Here is an 18,908-nt window from a genome sequence, read left to right as displayed (position 1 = left end):
CTGTTGGCCAGTTGCTCCTATTACATTTACAGACTCAGCACTTTTCCAGAATCAATTTTTGGATTAACACAGAGAAAGAGGCTCCCGAACCAACAAAAAATCCAAGCCTCTCTCTTCGTTCTCTAGCTTCATTTCTCTAGCTTGTTAGTAATAGGCAATAAATCTTACTGTCTCCCTATGCTGAGTCTGTTTTGCCCGTCACAATAATTGTTGACCGATCTCCCTGTCCTTCTCTCAACCCTTGAGCCCTTTTTATTGTATTTCTCCCCCTTTCCCTTTGAGGAAGGGGAGTGAGGGAGTTGTTGTGGTGGAGCTTGGCCACCCACCCAAGTAAAACCACCACACCTCTAGTAACCTCTAAGAGCATTCTAGAAGTCTACCTGGAAAACCCAGCAGATGCTAGAGTGCACTGGGAGTGTTGTGAGGTCTCCAGGGGTCACAAGAGCACACCATGAGGCACTGGGATGCATGTCAGGTATGTTAAACAGCACTGGTGGGTGTGGGGGAGTGAACGAATGGCTGTATGGTGTTCAGATGCCTGCTGGGTTAACCACAAGATCCAGTCATGGCAGAAAGTCAGCCAGAGATCAAGAAGCTTTTGGACAACGCTGTCAGATATATGGTTTAATTTTTAGGTAGTCCTGTGTGAAGCCAGCTGTTAGACTTGACGATCAGTCCTTGTGAACCCCTTCCAACTCAGGATAGTTGATGATGATCTCCGTGAACTTGGCCCAGATCCCATGAGCTGACCTGATGAGTCACAAAGCTGTGCACACATCTCATGCTGCTAGGAGAAGAACTTCAGGTGAAATGAGTTTTCTTGAATGGAGTGTCTCTAGAGGCCAAGTATCCTGGCTCTGATGCGCTAGCTGTAGCCAGGGTTTTAGATACCACGGTAGGCAGGCCTGGTTGGGGGAACATAGCTAAACAAGGCGTGTGCCCTGTCAAGCTCCTTATCTGGAAAGTACAGGCGCATCTTGTCCAGGAGATGGCCTGGCCAGAAGTTATTGTCGCTTGACTTTTGATTCTTATTCTTCTCAAGAGGCCTAGAGAAAAAGAAAGAAAAAAAGAAAAGAAAGAAAAAGGTAAGAGAGAGTGGCATGTTTTATGGAAATAAAATTCTCGGCAACTTCACTGCTATTACCAGTAATGGCAAATGCGAGCCTGACAAGAACCAGCTACTAGGACTTCTGGAAATCCCTGCCTGTCCTTCTTATACATGACTGACATTGGAAATGCCAACTTGCGAAGCTATCTTAAGAGCTGATGCGTTGCCTGTCACTGTAGTATATAAACTCTCTGAGATGAACTGGGAAGATTGTGCTCTATTTTGCAAAGTGTTTTTTCTCCTCAAAAGCTTCTCCAGTCTTGCAAAGTTGGATTCTTTAGGACTGCCTTTCTTCCACGAGCTCAGCTGTGAGGCTGAGTCTTTCTATTCAATCGGATTTGGGAATCACTTTGACTAAAGAAGACGCTGCAAGTGCTATGACCAAGCTGGCAGTGGACATCCCAGTTTCATGGGTCAGGAAAGACCTTTGCACACTCATGAACTCCTTGGACAGTACGAGTCTGAAGACAGCAGGGACAAGGACAGCAAAAGAACTTGGACTCGTTTGGGAAGAAAAGCTTTTGTGGGTGACCTGAGATGGAAGAAAAATTAGGGCAAACTGCCTCTGTTCTCAGGGCTGACATTGTGTCTATGTCCAGAAAACATGCATCTCCAGATCCTACAGATAAATGTTGAGATGCAAAGAATGTTGCTCCGTAAAACAGATCTGCCACCTGCATCTGACTTTCCTCCTGCAACGTTTAGTAACGTTCTGAAGGGTCAGTTTTCTAGAGAAACAGAGGAACTGAGGTATAATGGGAGGAAAATAAGCACTGCCCTACTAGGAGCAGCTGGCTGCTGGCTGCACGCTTCTGCAGCGGGCTGCTTCTGCCCCTGACTGGGGAGCTTCTCCAGGCATCCACAGCTGGATTCTTTGGGATTGCCTTTCTTATGCAAGAAAAAACGTTCTCTGAGGGGATTTCCAAGAAGTGCTGGGTTGGCCTGACGAGGACCGTCTTAGGTGAGAAGTTCTGTCATCTCTGCAGATTGGAGTACAGAGAAACTGTTCGCCAGCACCACTGCAACCCCGCAAGTCAGCACAAACACAGCCGTGGCCGTGTAGCTGAGAAGAGATCTCGCTCTCTCTCTGCTATCGCTCGCTGCTCCCTTGCAGCATCCTAATGTTTCACTTCAGTACCTCAGTACCACCTCTGATGCAGTGGGAGCTGATGCACAGCAGGGCAGCAGGAAGGGACTGATCATAAGCCCTCTTTGAACCAACCTTTTTTCTGCCTCTTTGGCCTGTTTTCCTGATGCACTTTTTGACTTGGACATGCTCAGAGAAGATGTGGCGTCAGCATGTCCTGTGCTGTAGTATCCTCCAGGCTGCCTGATCTTCCTCACGTCTTCTCCTTCTTTGATGATCTTGTCTCCTGGGTGCAGCAGGCCTGTTGACAAAGCGCACAGAGAAGAGCAACGGTGTATGGACAGCCAATGCTGAATATATTTATCCAAGAAAACTCTGTTCTCCTGTTGCCCCAAGCCTGTCCCCGTGCTGTCTCTCCCCATCCGATCCAGGTCACCTCTGGGTTTGGTCAGTGATACTGACCAGGAGGGGACAGAAAAGACGTCCCCACTCTGGAAAGGAGGAAGACATGATGGCCCAGCAAGTACTGAGAGGACACGATGGCCCTGGCCAACTTCACATGGGGCCTCTTCCCGCATTCTCTGCCCTGGGCTCAGGAGCCCCATTTCAGCTCAGCCCTTGGCTCACGTTGCAGGTATAGCAGTGTCCAGCTCTGACACAGCTGTGCCACAGCTGTGCCTGGCCATGGACCTGCCGAACCTGACCATGGTCTGGCCTCCCTGCTTGACCTTGCACCTGCCCCATCACCATGAGCTTGCCTCATTAGCTGCACTTGTGTTTGGTCCTGGCTACCAGTCCAGGGGGACGTGGCCCTGGCTGCTCTGTAGCGCTCTTTGCTAGCTCAGCCCTGCTCTGGCCCTGCTGATGGTATCGCTGATCCTAACCAGCAGCATCTGCCGTGGCCCTCCAAGGGCTGCAAACATTCTCCATCAGCAGTGCCCCACCCTGAACATGCATCGTGCTTCTGGGTCTTGGGAAGAGGCATGAGCATGTCAGGCTTAGTACGTTCACATTAGTACGTTCCTTGCTCTTTGCTTTACCTCTTTGCAGCGCTTTGTCAGTGAGACAAATGTTACGCTCCTTGCACAGCTTGGAGCAATTCAGATAGCTCACAACGGCATTTCTGCGATACCGGTCAACCAGTGCTCCCATGTCACCCTCTGTAGTTGATGGCAGGCAGTGTTCATCAACAGGTGCATCCCCAGATCTCACCAGCCGACACTTTTCTTTCCATTCTATCGGGCTGTCTTTGATCTGCAAGTAAAGGAATGGTCCCCGTTAGCTTTCAGTGAGGCCCTGGAGTTGCTACATTCCCTTTGGAGAAACTACAGGCAGGGATCCATCTCAGAAGTGTGTGTAGATGGGACTCAGCACCCTGCGATGGGACCAAGCACTTATCCGGGAGTACCATTCCCTTCCAGTGCCAGGCCCGCAGGCGGGTGCTCCCTAGAGCACCAGGCAGAAGAGCAGCATACTGGACATAGGTGCCCCAGATGAAAAAAGTCTCCCAGCCACCATCTTTTTCTGATTGTGTCAGGTTGACTAGAGCTCAGATGACTCCATCGCCACACCTAAACGTCGCTTCAACTCCCATTTCTTGCCACTTCAGTTACCCAGAAAAGAGTGTTTACATCACCAAAGTGTTCAGAAGCCAAACCAGTTGTTTGAGACAGCTTGTAGCATCTCAGCTGTGAGGCACTATGTGGTCAAGGGACTACCTGACCTTCTACTCTGAGAAGTTAATATTCAGAACAATCTCCAACCTTGTCCTTTGCTGCCCACCCCACATTCGCAAGCACGTAGAGGTGCGCCTTTTTTCCTGCCACAGTACCTTCTCCAGCCGTCTCCTCTCTCTTGAGCGTTTTCCAATCTCTTCCATTTCATCACAGTTTAAATGTCGCCGGCCTGGCTCAATGTTGACTGGGGGCACTTCCAAGAGTGTTAGCTTTTCTTTGGGCTCGGTAGGAGAGCAAGGCTTCGTCCCCACAGCTTTGTCCCCAGCAGAAGGTGGAGAAGTGGCAGCTTTGCAAGCGTTTCTCCGGACCTGAGGCTGTACATCTACAGCAGTTTAAAAAGCAAACAAATGAAAAGCTCAGAGAAACCCTGTTAGACAGTAGCAGAAATAAAAAACAAGACTGATCAATGTTTATAAGGCAAAAAGCTCTGGCATTTTGTGCAGTCTGGAGCACCCAACAGATGACGGTCTTTGAATGGAAGCATCCTTTAGCTTTCAATCCAGGCATACGTATTACAGACTACTCCCATCTCCGCTTTGCCCCATTCTGTTTCACGCTCACAATACATGTTTAGTCTACAAAACAATTAGTACAACAACACAGCAGCAAAACGCCTCTTCTCTCCAAGATGTGAAACCTTCAGACAAAAATGACACGGGTACCATGGCAAGCCTTCAGGTTTGGGCTAGGTTTTAAAGAGTAGGACCTTTGAATCTGCATTATCCAGCTGCCCTCAACAGCTGGAGAAAGGGTCTGCTTCTGATCAGCCGGATGATCAACGCTAACCAATAAAATACAGTACAGGAGGTTAAACCTCAGGGTTCAGATTCCGAGTCAAACCGAAAAGACCGGATAAGCTGTCTCCCACAAACGGGCTGAGTATTGCACTTCCCCTGGATTCTTTAGCTTCTCCCCAGAGGTCTCCTTTCAGCAACCCCGTTGCAGGACAGTAGTGGCAAGGAGCCATATTCTGGACTCACTTTGGCATTCCCTAATGCCACCTGTGTACTTTTAGGGCATCTGTAAGGATATAGAGAGAGATTCCCAGCCCAGGGTTCTCCTCTCACCTTTGCTGGTCTCTTTGGGCTGTCCTTTCCTCATTTCCAGCCATTGCTTTTGACATTCCATCAGCTCTTCACTGCTTATATAATTCCCCCGTTTTGAAGAAGTCAAGAAGATGACCACATCCTCCAGTTCCTTGTCACTGATGGGAACTTTTGCCTGGCAACCAAAACAGAAGACGACAGTGTGATCAATAAAAAAACAAGGCTTGGCCCAGAGTAGGGGGGATGAGCTTTGCTGTTGTTTTAAATGCTTTTTCAGAAAAGGCACAGAGGCAACCTGTTGAGCTTTAAGCTTTACAGGAGTTTACCAAGCACTGAAAAATTTACCGGTCTTCTGCTGGCCTCTGCTGAGCTCTCAGTTTTCAGTGTGCCAAACTTCTCAGCCATCTGGGCGTCAAGAAGCTAATTTGGCTTGGAACAGAATACCAGAAAACACCTGAACTGCTAAACCCTAACAGACCTGGACATGCTCTTGACAGTTCTGTACCGCTGCAGCCTGTGGAAAGTGAGGCTCAGCATGAGCTCTGCTGTGCCAACAGGTACTAAAAGGCAGTGCAGCGGGCAGACATATGAAACTGGTCAAGGAAAGACCAAGTATCACCACGAGGAAACTTGATGCCACTTCAGGCCACGTTACTCAGCACCGACTGTCTTTAGAGACTATGAGGCAATGAGTTTCACTCCCTCCTGGGACTCAGTCTGGGTGACACCTCGCATCCCTGCAGCCTTCCCTTCCCTCTTCCCTTCAACATTTCACTGGCTGTGGGAGCCATCCTCTGAGAGTAACACAAGAGAAGTTGGAGCTTTTCCAGTTCTCTGGGTTGGCATGCAGCAAAACAAGGCAAAGTTGCAGCAGTTCCTTACTTTTCTCTTCCCTACATACCTCCTTGATGACTTTAATGAAGTCTGCTCTCATGATCTTTCTCTGTTCCATTCCAGCCTTTCTGAAGATGTCTACCATTGTCAACTTCTGTTGTTGTAGGAGGTTATGCAGTTTGAGAAGAGCTTGAGGGTATGGTGCACGAATAAGGGGAAGGCTACCCTTCTTCCGGGTCTGGCTCCTTGTTGGTGGTGAGCACTGAAAAGGAATTAGAAAATACCCTCAAATCACCGTTATCCAGAATCACTGTGCCAGCAGATGCAGAAGTGGCTGGGATAAAGCAGTGTCACGCTGCCGACGTATGAGCAGATGCTGAGGCCGTGGCACGGCCACAGGAGATGAAGTACAGTAATCCCAAGAGTGGCACAACACAAGGTATACTTACGTCTGGCCTGTCGGTCACGGCTGACTTGCTTTTAGCCCTCTGGTCTACTCCAGCTGCCATTATTCGTTTCCTGACTCTACTTTCCAGTCTGCTTAAGGTAGGTTTATGACTCAGCCATTTCTCAACATCTCCAAAGCTTTCCAGCTGAGATCGGAGTTGCTTCCTCTCCTGAATCCAAGCCTCCAGCTTTTGTAGATCATCTTTTGTATCACAGGTGATCTCTGGGGAGCTGAGGCTATCTTCTTCTTCCTGTAGCTGCTGAAAAACAGACAAATGACAGAAATCGGTGTCCTGAGTTGGTTTCAAACAGGGAGAGCCTGGTCTTGCCATACAGGGAGCAAAAACGAATGCGACATCTGGAGCATGGAGCAAACCTACTTGCTTTCCGTTTAAAGACAAACTTTGGATACAGTTTTCTCCAATGGTACAGTTTGAAACCCTGCTCCAAAACCACTTCTGGCTTGACATTAGTCAAACCATCAGCCGTATCCTCGCTGCTTGTGTTAGTACTTTAACAACAGATGAGCTTCTTACAAAACCTACTGTTGAGATCGCATTGGTATAATGGTTTTGGAGGGGACTTCCTGCTCTGAGGCTTTTCTGAGATAGAGATGGGAGGGGTGTCTGGGCCTGCCACCAATCCCAGGTGTATGAGAGCGCTGAGAAACAGCCATCGGGCAGTCACAGAACAGCATCAAGACACGTGCGTCCTGCCTCTTATCAAGGTGTTGGCTCCCTGCCCTGAAAGAGCAGCTGGAACAAAACGTCAGCTGTTACGCTCACGAAAAATGGTCTTAGTGCTCTTCATGTTAACTGAAGAGACCGGAAGTAACAGCTGCTCCTGGAGCTCTCCTGCAGCATGCTGCAGCTGGAGCTGCCTCAAGCCACTGGACTCAAGTTCCAGGGCAGGGAAAAGGTGTCCTCCTGTCAAGGGACAGAGAGTGTGCTTCTGCCCTCACTCTGCTAGACTGCTCTTGGTGTCCCCTGGCTTCTACCAGGAATTCCTTCCTCATGGCAATGTGCCAGCGGCAATAAAAGCAACAGCCACGTGCCCTGCTCTCTAGAGGTGGCAATATTGCTGGGACTCAGAGACCTTCACAACTCAGCTTCACCCCAGCCAGCAAAATGCTACTCTGTGGGATGCTTTACAGGGCCTCCCGTACCTGGGCCATCCACATCTCATCCCTTTGTCTCTCATCTTGCTCTTCCAGCTCTTCTGGAAATGTGACCCTTTTTGCTTCTCTGGTCTCTTCTTTCTCCTTGCTGGCCACGGATGCCTCCAGTTTCCCTCCAGCCTGCATCCCCAGTACAGAGCGTGCTTCCTAGAGGAACCCAGAAATGCAATAGCAGCAGTTATTCATCTGGTTTTTTTCTTTTTCATTTTATTTTTATTTTTAATACTGTTCTTCTCTCCCTCATCTTCTCTATTTTTCCCTGAAGGTTCGTCAGCAATTTTTTGCTCCCAGGTTCTTACAGACGCAACCAGAAAGCCATTCTGTTATGACCAATGAGCTAACTCATGAACGAGCTATTTTTCAAAATGGGCCACTGCTTTTTTTCTTTCTTTCTTTCTTTCTTTCTTTCTTTCTTTCTTTCTTTCTTTCTTTCTTTCTTTCTTTCTTTCTTTCTTTCTTTCTTTCTTTCTTTCTTTCTTTCTTTCTTTCTTTCTTTCTTTTTCTGAAGTAAACTATGCCCAAATAAAGTTTCTGGCATGCTCCATGAAACTATGGATGTGAACAGGGGATTGCTAAGATTCAGAGAAATGCACATCTTTGAAATACTCAGAACAGAAAAATGGACATACAGTAAAGGGATCTTTTCACAATAAACATCTAAGTATTTAGCGCGTACATCCTTTTCCTAAGATACCCCCACATGATCATCTACAATCAAAAGAGACACAAAAATTATCTTGGTCCATGTTACATACCTGTCCTGTGTGTCTATGATCTTCAGAAGTAAGCAATGGCAATTTAAGCCTCTTGCAGGGAGTTTCTTTGTGCTGCCTTCCTTCTGGGTCTGGACATTCAGGGAACAGTCTGAAAATAAACACCAGCATGAGTCAGGAAGTGAATCTGAGTGCAGGAAGAGTTTCTTTTCTCCACCCTCTCTCCAAACTGAGAGACCAGGCTCATGGAAATCTAAAGAACCATGCGCATGACTCGCAGCTGCTGGGATAATGATCAGCATTAATCACCAAGAAGACCTCAACACTGGAAGCAGTCAGGAGATAAAGGAAGACACATAAGAGAGTCACAAGACACCGCAACACAATTCCCACAAGCACCTGTGAGGCACTTCCCATCCAGCAAGGCAATGCTCTGCATAGTGACGTGTGTTGAGGCAGGGCACGCTTGGACAGGGCAGAGCATCCCCCCCCACTCAGGAGAATAGCTCATCTGCCGGCTGTCTACCTACAGCTAAACCGCCGTGGTCTGCACCAGGCAGAAAGCTCTTTCTAGAAAGTCTGTGGCGACCCAGACTGAATGCCCGCTCAAAAAGGCAGCAGTTCAGGTCTCTGGATGCAGGGAGTGCCTGAGCCTGTCGCTGCCATCAGAGGGTGGCAGAGACTCCGTGTGTGTGTGAGGTGTGAGCAGGTGGATGACCTGGTCAGCCTGGTGGCAGAGCTCAGGGAGGAGGTGGAGAGGCTAAGGGCTATCGGGGAGTGTGAGCAGGAGTTAGACTGGTGGAGCAACTCCCTGCCAGGCCTGAAAGAAAGGCACCGGGGTGAGACACCCCAGCAAGTGGTGGACCCCCTGCCCTGTCGCTGTCGGGCAGAGGGAGGGACCTAGGAGATGAAGAGGAATGGGAACGGGTCCCTGCTCGGTGTCGCAGGGAACCCCTCTCCCTACCAGCTTTGCCTTCCCAGGCGCACTTACACAACACGTTTGAGGCCTTGGAGCTTGAGAGACTAGTGGGGGAGGATGTGTTTGAAAGTCCACCCAGGAGGTTGCCTAGGGCGAGGAAGTTGACTCCACACCTCAGGACTGCCTCCACCAAGAAAGAAAGAAGGGTAATCGTTGTAGGCAACTCCCTTCTCAGGGGAACAGAGGGCCCTATATGTCGGCCTGACCCTACCCGTAGGGAAGTCTGCTGCCTCCCTGGGGCCCAGGTCAGGGACATTGCCAGAAACCTTCCCAACCTGGTTCGCCCCTCTGATTGCTATCCTCTATTGATAGTCCAGGCTGGCAGTGATGAAATTGCTGAGAGAAGCCTGGAGGCTATCCAAAGGGATTTCAGGGGACTGGGGCGGTTAGTAGATGGAGCGGGAGTACAGGTGGTGGTTTCCTCCATCCCTACAGTGCAAGGGAAGGGTACAGAGTGGGTACTCCCACATGCCCAGTGATAGGACGAGGGGGAATGGGCTAAAGTTGCGCCAGGGGAGGTTTTGTTGGATATTGGGACAAACATCTTTACGGAAAGGGTTGTCAGGCACTGCGTTGGGATGCCCAGGGAAGTGGTTGAGTCACCGTCCCTGGAGGTCTTCAAAAGACGTTTAGACGTAGAGCTTAGTGATATGGTTTAGTGGAGGACTTGTTAGTGTTAGGTCAGAGGTTGGACTAGGTGATCTTGGAGGTCTCTTCCAACCTCAATGATTCTGTCGTTCTGCGATTCAGTATAAGGGCCAGTTCTCTTCAATGTCTTTATCGATGATCTGGATGAGGGGATCGAGTGCACCCTCAATAAGTTTGCAGACGACATCAAGTCAGGTGCAACCAGCACCTGACTTCAGAGCAATCTGAGCAACCAGCTCTGACTTCAGAGCTGATCACACTTGCAGCAGCCCACTGGACTGAGACCTCCTGAGAAGTAGGATCCTATAAAGCATGCCACACAAGCACAAGAGCATGAGGCCACTCTAACAAATCCTTTACATCTCACCTGCCAGGAGGCTCTTTTGCCTTTGTTTTCTCCTCTGCTTCTTCCTTCACTTTAGCTGTGGCCAACGTGTTTGGAGAAAGTCTCCTTCGCAATCGCAGAAGTTGTAATGTATGAAGAGACGCTGTAAACACAAAAGGAGAAAACCTCTCAGGACATCAGGCACAGATCTGCTCTGCAATGTTATAAGCTAGTTGAGGTATCCCTGTGACTCCTTCTGAGACCTGTTTTCCAGAAGATTGCAAGCCCTTTCCTGACACCAGGTCCCATCTGACCTTTGATATCCACAGTGCTGCATTACTCCTTTTGGTGTGAGCTTTCTACTGCTGCAGCAAGTCCATCCCCTCTGAACAGTGGGGGTTTTGCGGGGAGACGCATTTTGGTGCCTAACAATCTCTTTTGGGGCAACAATTTCTTGGAGCGGCATAAATGGTTTTTATACACAGGCTTTCTATCCTGGTGCATTCAACTCAAGCACATTATATCTGTGATATTCACGAGGAATTAAGAATGAGGAGTTCCCAGCTTTAGAGGAGAACCAAAGTTTTGGCACAGCTTGGCAACCTTTGTGCACTGTTCTCTACACAATTTTTCTCTCATCAAATGACAACATGGTGATTCAAAGGGGTGTGCCCAACCCCTCAGTCTCCCACAACTCAAGACGGAGTTTGTTATTCACGGTGCTAGTGGACTTGCCAAACATTTACTCCCTCCTGCACAAACAAACCCATAAAATGGAAGAGAGGCACTCTTTGGCACGTAATGCAGGGGAAAAACATCCTTCAGCACTATCTTGTTCAAAATGTGTCCCTTGAGATTTACCAGGAGGGTAAACAGAGGCACAGAGGGTGCCTCTGCTATCCCAGGCATCTCACTGTAACCTGAGTGCCAAGCACCCCCCAGTGAGGACAACAGGGAAAGGCACAAACCTCCACCAGCAGTCAGTCATTAACATTACCTTGTTCATCAAGCATCTCTTCCTCTGCAAGATGCTCCCTAGCAAGCCGAGGTACCGCCTTAATCTCAAACCTGGAAATAGGAAGAAGGCAGCATTCTGTGAAAAGGGCTCCTTTGCCAGATTAATGTCAAGGTATCTGTGGGGAGTCCAACACATGCCCTAAACCATTCAAACTGAGCAGTGCTGGCCTCGGGAACAGCTCAGCTGCCCCTCGCTAGACAGAGGTTTGGGTTTTTATTTTGCCCCAGTGCTCCTGTGTCATCCTGACACAAGAAGGCATTTCAGAGTTCCTTTGATTGACACGAGTTTCACAAAAGACATGGAAACATCACAGACAGAGGACAAGCATAGATCTGGTCCTTGTTCCACCTGCTAAGAGATCCTGTCCGTGTTGCATTCAAAACAACAGAAATATTAGGATCTTACTTCTTTTAGATATTTTGGCAGTTTTAACCACATAAAAGAGAAGAAGCAGATGAAACATTAGGTGAGTTGCTTCAACGCCTCTGCAGAGCAAACCAGTTGCCTCTGACTGGAGTAACGGTAAAATGCAGAACACAGTCAGTAACTGAGGATGATGCATAAGTCCAAGCTAAGCAAAAGCAAGGATGAAATTAACTGCAAAACAGTAATTTGGAAGAGCACTACCGATCATGAGCTGAGCACACGTGAGTGTGCACAGAGAAGGGTTGCAGGAACAAATATACTCACTGAGGGAGCAGGTGGGCACGGCCAAAATGGCTTGGAAAGAGGGCAGTTTCTTTGTCCAGTCTGACCAACTTTTTCTGCAGCAGGGACAGAAACATCTGACATCAGTCCAAGGAAATGATCTCAACAGTCACAGAGGCCTTTCTATAGCTCCACGAATTCACTGCCTCTCAGCAAACTTCTTGACAAGCGCCTCAGCCAGTTAAAACACACTGCACAGCACATGATCTGCTAGGGTGAGGAACACTGCCAACCTTTTCACAAGGACCGTAGTTAACAGCCTCAGCCTGTGAACAAGTCAACGGAGCAAACACAAGGGAAGGCCCATCGTGAGCCCCGGCTTCCAGCTGCTGCTTTCAGTGGGGTCACTTGCTTTAACTATTCCTGAATGCAGCGCAAATGGGTCAGAGCTGGTTTTATCCCCAGAGTTCTTCATAGGAGTCAGAGGATTGCATTGGCAGTGTGGAGGAACACAGAGACCAGACCTTTTCTGCTGGGTCAGGAGAACCACACCAACGGCCTGCCTGCAGCCAAAAGGGCCTGGTGTCCTTGTGCCTCAGCCTCACACCCGCAGCGGGGGGGACATCATCAGCCTAGCCGTTGCTTTGGCTTTTTTCCTATTTATGGCGAGGCCCTTCCAGGGCTATCCTTTGCCCAGCAACGATACGACTGCACGCATTGCCAGCAGTCATACAGCAAATAAAAGAAGGAAAACAAAAAGCTTTCACTGCGATGGACTGTGCCTAGCTCCAGCGTCCTGGCAGCTCACAGCTGCCAGCAGGGCTCAGTGCCCCCAGCCTTTGATGGGGCTTCAAACCCTCTCTAAGTAGGACTGCAGAAACAATAAACTTACAGCGACCAGCTTCTCTACCACGTATGTGGACTTGTTGAGACTGTGTAAAAACTCTTCAGAAAATGTCATTTTCACTCTTTGCCCTCGGATAGCAAGAGTGCCAACATCCTTTAACGTGAAGTCCGTGTCTTCCCTATTTGTGAGGATGCGGTAGAAGTATTGCAAGGTCTCCTCCAAACAGCTCTGCACAGTTTCCTTGGTGTAGGGGACGTTCAAGCGTATATTCTCATAGCTCAGCACCACTATCTTCATATCATCTGGAAAAAATGAGGAACAATGCAACCTGCACTGCAGTTGAGCAGATTCAAACAAAGTGCCAGGAGCTTCCAGCTCAAACATGCTGCTGTAGCTGCCGTCGTCTAAGCCTGGTACGACTCCTTAAAGCAGCTGATGTATGCTCCCCCTCAAGATAAACTGAAATCACTCCATCAATGTACCAAGTGCACAGCTGTGACTCCTCAGCCCAACAACCTCAGCCGTCCGCGGAACGCAGGAGGAGGAGGCGAGAAGAATGCGGCTGGTTCCCATGCAAAGAGCCCAGGCTCAGTGCACTCCTGGTCTGGGGAGACCTGCCTCGCACTGAGACAGGCAAGCACAAGAACTCTTCCAGACAGTTCTGGACAGTCCCTGTGGCCTTCAAAACTGAGGACCAAATGTCTCTGCTTTTGGTACCAGAGCCCTTTACCCCGGGGCTGCCCGACGGAAGTTCCTATCCAGGAGAAGCTGGGAGCCATTGGAAAGAGAAGAACCACCCCAAATGAAGCACCAAGCTCTCAGTGCTGCGCAGGTCTCATCCATGGCACACTGTAGCCAAAGCAATGGCAGCAGTCGACAGAAATTACAGCAAATCTGGCCATTGATGGCTTTCTATGCCAGCCGTCTTTTCTGTCTCTCAGGGCCTTCCGATGGCATCTGAGCTGTCTATCAGCACTTCTAAACAGCAATCAGCACAACCCCTTAATAGATGTACACATGGGAAAACAAGACTTTAATTGGTATTCTTACCAGGAACACGTACACAACGGTGTTTCAGCTCACGAATCTGTCCAAGAGTCTTGGACAGCGAAAACACAGGTCTCCGAAATGTGAGCACCTGGCCGTTTTCAAAAGATAACCATTTTTTAATATGGAATGTCCCCAGTCCTGTTACAGTGACGGCCCGAGGCTGGTAAAGAAAAGAAGGGGAAGCATGTTTAAGTTGGAAAACAGAGTGAGGACTTGTGACATCTTGCAAGGGGGTGCCCTGTGCCCTGCCCACTCCTAATGCGGCATGGGGTAAGATGGGGGAGCTGGGAAAGCTCATGAGAGCTGAGTATGCCCACATACTCAGGGCATTTTCTCTCCCTTTCCTTTGCCCCTCAAGAAAATATGCGGTGAAGTAAAGCAGGTGGAGGAGGTCTAGCCCATCCTTCAGCTAGGTCCCTTCCAGCAACTGGGGATAACCCTGGAAGCATCCCCAGCTGTCTGTTTGCTCTCTCCACTCTGAGAGCGAAGAACAGAGAAGCCCCCAGCAAGTTCTGAACACATTTTCCTGCCGTTTTATATCTTCGATATAAATATGAATACTTGATTTTTTGTTTGGTTGGTTTTAATTATTATAATTATTTATAATAATATATAAATTTACGGAGAAACTGGTCTTTGGCACACTTGGGGCACATCTGTATGTGTCAGTGCGGCTCTGGGAAGAGCAATGGCACTTCCTGGCACAGGGCTGCCAGGACTTACTGAAGCCGTGGGGTGAGGGGAGGGGTAGGGTGCAGTCCCACCTTTGTCAGCATGAGCAATTGCTGAACCTGCTTGGACACACCACCCCAAATCGTGACGACATCTGGAAAGCAAGGGGACGACATGTCAAGCTCGAAGTCAGCAAGTCCATGGCCCATCAGCACATTTCTTAAAAGGCGTTTGCAGATGCAGGTATGATCTGACACAGCTCCCAGGATGAACCCATCTGTGACTCTGGCTGAATTTTTGACTGATATCAGTCTAACAGCCCTGCCACGCCCCAGGAAAGGTCTGCAGCTGCAGGAGCTATTAAAAGGGTTTTGGACAAGGGAATGCAGCCTGTAGGCATCTGAAATGGGAGGGCCTCTCTTAGCGCTAAGCCTTTTCTGAGAGCCATGAGGCACAGGAGGCTGCAGCAGGAAGGAGCCACAGGCAGGGAGGGGCTCAGCTCCTCCGTGAGAGGCCTTGTTGAAATGCTGAAAAGTCAGCAGATTTCCTCCTGACACGTGTATTTCTGGCAGTTTCTTGGGAGCCCATCAGGAACCTCAGCCCTCTTCCAACCGTGCACGCATCTTTCCGGTCAGAGCCAGATGTCCACGTGTGACCCACCAGCAAGCGGAACCCGGCCACAGGACTGCCACCACGGACAGGGCAGGAGGCCACACACACAGCACCCTTGAGGCCTCCCCCGCAGACAGGGAGCTCGCTTTCCACAATTTGTAGAGTTCATATTAGTCTGTAGCTACACTCATAAGAGGTCCCAAATGCCTTACCATTGACAGAAAGCTTCTTGAGAGTGGGAAACGTGACCTTGGTGCAGCCCTCAACCTCACTGCAGCGCTCAATGTTGGTGATTAGCGCTTCCAGGTTTGTCATGATCCTGCTTTGGGTCAGCACGTGAGGCTAGAGAGTGAAAGATCTGTGATTTTTCCTACTAGGAAACACTCTCTTTTTGATGTCCTCTGTGCTTCACCAAATAGCTCCTGCACCGTCCTACGCCTCCCTTTGTCCTCTGAGACTCTGAGCTACAGGAGAGACTTCTCGTGTCCTCCAGAGAAAACTGGATGCAAGAGCCTCCTTCAGCGCCCGAGCTCACTGAGGCACTGACAGAGAGGGCCTGGCGCGCTGTGGCATAAGGGGAGCTGCCATTGTGATGCGGAGGTGTCCCTTTGTGACCTGCGCTCAAGCCAGAGGGGTGCAGAGCCACTCCTTAACACAGCCCCTGTGGCCCAGCCAACTCGCTGGGCCCTGCAGCAGGAAGGGGGTTGCACGTTAGGGAACTGCTCCCCCACACACACACCCTCTCCTCACTCCCCAACGAGGCTGTGGGACAGGAAGAGCCTCTGAGATGTCACCAAAAGGAGGACACTGGGGAACACAGAACCACAGAAGGGTTAAGCTTGGACGGGACCTCTGGGTTCATCTGGTCCAAGCCCTGCTCAGGCAAGGCCACCGAGAGCCCCTTGCCGAGGACCACGTTCTGGTGGCTTTTCAGTATCTCCAAGGACAGAGGCCAGGCCCTTCAGCACCCTGGTGGCCTTCATGGGACTCTCCCCAGTAGGCCCCGGCCTCTCCCGTACTGGGGAGCTGTCCTGGTTTTGGCTACGATAGAGTTAATTTTCCTTCCTAGTAGCTGTTAATGTGCCGTGGTTTTGATTTAGGATAATAATCATGTTGATAACATGCTGATGTTTTAATTGTTGCAGAGCAGTGCTTGCACTAAGCCAAGGACTTTTCAGCTTCTCGCTCTGTCCTGCCAGCGGGCAGGCTGGGGTGCAGCAGGAGCTTGGAGGTGACAGAACCAGGACAGCTGACCTAAACTGGCCAAAGGGGTGTTCCATACCACATGATGTCTTGCTGAGCAAATAATAAGGGGTGGCTGGCTGGGGTGGGGGGACCACTGCTCAGGGAGGGGCGGGGCATCGGTCAGCGGGTGGTGAGCAACTGCATTGTGCATCTCTGGATGCTCTGGCTCTGGAGCATCCCCAAATGTGAATGGAGGGGTCCCGAGAGCATCTGGTGGCAAACAGAGGGCTCTGGCGCATCCCTAGAAGCAAACGGGGGCACCCAGAGTGTCACTGACAGGAAAGGGAACACTGGAACATCCTTTATCTTGTTCCCTGTCTCAAGTCCCCCCTTTTCTTTATCCTAAGAAAATTCTTGTGCTTATAACACGCCTTCTTGATTCAAAGTTTTCAGAAAATTCTTACCACTTTCTACTTGGTGCTTGATTTGGTTACGCTTACAGGTTTCATCTAGTCCTTTCATACAGCACCAAAATGCACACTGTACCAATACACAGGTTAAGAATACTAGTAAAAGCAAGATCAATATTCCTACTAACAATTGCTTAAGCCAAGAAAAGTTGGGGAACCAAGAGGTCAGTTTGTTCCATAATTCTCAAACCCACGAGGTGTCAGCTTGAACTACCTTATGTAAGATCTTGGTCTTTTCCCAAATATTTTTGAGATCAGCCTCAATTCGTCCTGCCTCATTTACATACATACAGCAACTAATATTTATTAAAGTGCAAACTCCCCCCCTTGGGACACTAATAAAAGGTCTAGTGCCTAAAACGTTCTTATTGAGTTGTTCTAGTTGCTTGCCCAAAACTGTAATATGTTGTTGCAGCTATAGGTTTCCTGCTTGTGTTAGATCTTCTCCTTTGTATGGCATTTGGTAAGGCCTGCCATACAGTATCTCAAAGGGGCTTAGTTCTACCAGTACATACCGGTTTCTTGACAGATTTTAGCAATCTGTTTTTTTATCAAATGATTCATTTTTTTCACTCGGCCATTTGTGCGTAGTCTATACAGAGTGTGTTGGTGCCAGTCAATCCCCAGAACCACACCAAAGGCATATTTCGAATCTGTCCAAATGTTAATTCTTTTCCCTTTTGCCAGCTCAAGAGCTCTTACCAAGGCGATGATTTCAGCCTTTTGGGCTGATGTTTGTTATCGCATATCCTGTGGGGCAAAGTCCCTGGTGGACGAAGCTGCTGCCGTCTACATACCAACCCTCCGCATCTTCTAGGGGCGTTTCCTTTAAGTCTGGTCGGCTGAAGTATACCGCGTCCATGGTCTTGATGCAATAAACTCTGTTACTAAAGGAAGAGGCTGGGTTCACACTACTAATGCCAAAAAAAAAATAGTAAACTAATAGTCCATTCTACACATTCCTTTTCTTCTTCGGTCGCTATCAACGGGTCATCTATGTATTGCAACAGTGTCCCCTTTTTCTGAAGGGGTTTTCTAAGCTTCAAGATCACAGGCTAGTTGTTTCCCAAATACAGTGGGGCTGTTCTTGAACCCCTGTGGTAACATAGTCCAAGTAAGCTGACTTTTTCGTCCTCTATTAGGATTTTCCCATTCAAAGGCAAGGAGTTTCTGGCTTTCCGTTGCCACGGGCAGGCAGAAAAAGGCATCCTTTCAATCTAGTACCGTGAACCAAACTTGACTGTTTTCTAATTTTGTCAAAAAGTTATAGGGATTGGCTACTACAGGGTATACATCTTTTGTGGTCCTATTGATGTCCCTTAAATCCTGAACTATGCGATAGGTTCCATCTGCTTTCTAACTCGGCCTATATGGAGTGTTATATTCTGACTCGCATTCAGTAATAGTCCATATTTAAGAAAGTTATTGATTATTCCTTCCATTCCCCTTCTGTCTTCCACCTTTACTGGGTATTGCTTTTAGCATACCTTGGGAGCATTTTCCTTTTTTTTTTTTTTTTAATTTTTTTTTACAGGCACTACATTCTTTGCTCCCCCAGGTATTCCTGTAGCCCAAACTCCCAGATACATTTGGTTCATGATTACATCCATTCAGGGAGTCCTATCTAGAGCTTTCTCTGGAGTCACCAGGAATAGATTTCAGAGTTTAATATGTTACCTTTATTTCCATTTTCCCTTGTCCAAAAGAAATCTTTGCATCCAATTTTTCCAGCAAGTCCCTTCCTAATAAGGGCCTTGGCGAATTGGGCAAGTATAAAAATTGATGTATTCAACTCATTTTTCCCCAATTTAAATTTCAAGCACTGAAAAAAAAAAAAACAAAAAACACCTCAACAAAAAACACCTTTTCCTGTTGGCCAGTTGCTCCTATTACATTTACAGACTCAGCACTTTTCCAGAATCAATTTTTGGATTAACACAGAGAAAGAGGCTCCCGTAACCAACAAAAAATCCAAGCCTCTCTCTTCGTTCTCTAGCTTCATTTCTCTAGCTTGTTAGTAATAGGCAATAAATCTTACTGTCTCCCTATGCTGAGTCTGTTTTGCCCGTCACAATAATTGTTGACCGATCTCCCTGTCCTTCTCTCAACCCTTGAGCCCTTTTTATTGTATTTCTCCCCCTTTCCCTTTGAGGAAGGGGAGTGAGGGAGTTGTTGTGGTGGAGCTTGGCCACCCACCCAAGTAAAACCACCACACCTCTAGTAACCTCTAAGAGCATTCTAGAAGTCTACCTGGAAAACCCAGCAGATGCTAGAGTGCACTGGGAGTGTTGTGAGGTCTCCAGGGG

At 48.6% G+C, this 18,908-nt stretch overlaps 1 protein-coding gene and 1 long non-coding RNA gene across 2 annotated transcripts; one reads left to right on the top strand and one right to left on the bottom strand.

Moving 5' to 3' along the window:
- The first annotated feature begins 190 nt into the window (after window positions 1-190).
- Window positions 191-14,228, top strand: LOC136788086 (uncharacterized). The gene is made up of 2 exons (XR_010827092.1): window positions 191-475; window positions 636-14,228. It is a non-coding gene; the product is annotated as an uncharacterized lncRNA (long non-coding RNA).
- Window positions 1,453-18,356, bottom strand: LOC136788084 (coiled-coil domain-containing protein 81-like). Its single transcript, XM_066985918.1, has 15 exons — window positions 15,160-18,356; window positions 14,428-14,489; window positions 13,664-13,823; window positions 12,659-12,915; window positions 11,809-11,882; window positions 11,098-11,168; window positions 10,143-10,263; window positions 8,191-8,299; window positions 7,424-7,582; window positions 6,261-6,518; window positions 5,879-6,073; window positions 4,999-5,152; window positions 4,027-4,253; window positions 3,236-3,449; window positions 1,453-2,496 (listed from the first exon to the last, which is right to left on the bottom strand). Exons 1-15 carry the CDS (start codon window positions 15,260-15,262, stop codon window positions 2,240-2,242), a joined length of 2,421 nt encoding a protein of 806 aa, XP_066842019.1. The 5' UTR covers window positions 15,263-18,356; the 3' UTR covers window positions 1,453-2,239.
- Window positions 18,357-18,908: the final 552 nt, after the last annotated feature.

This window comes from Anser cygnoides, chromosome 33, assembly GCF_040182565.1.
Source record: "Anser cygnoides isolate HZ-2024a breed goose chromosome 33, Taihu_goose_T2T_genome, whole genome shotgun sequence".
Lineage (NCBI taxonomy): Eukaryota > Metazoa > Chordata > Aves > Anseriformes > Anatidae > Anser > Anser cygnoides.
Note: the sequence above shows the minus strand (reverse complement) of the source record. Positions and strands in the feature narration are given on the sequence as shown.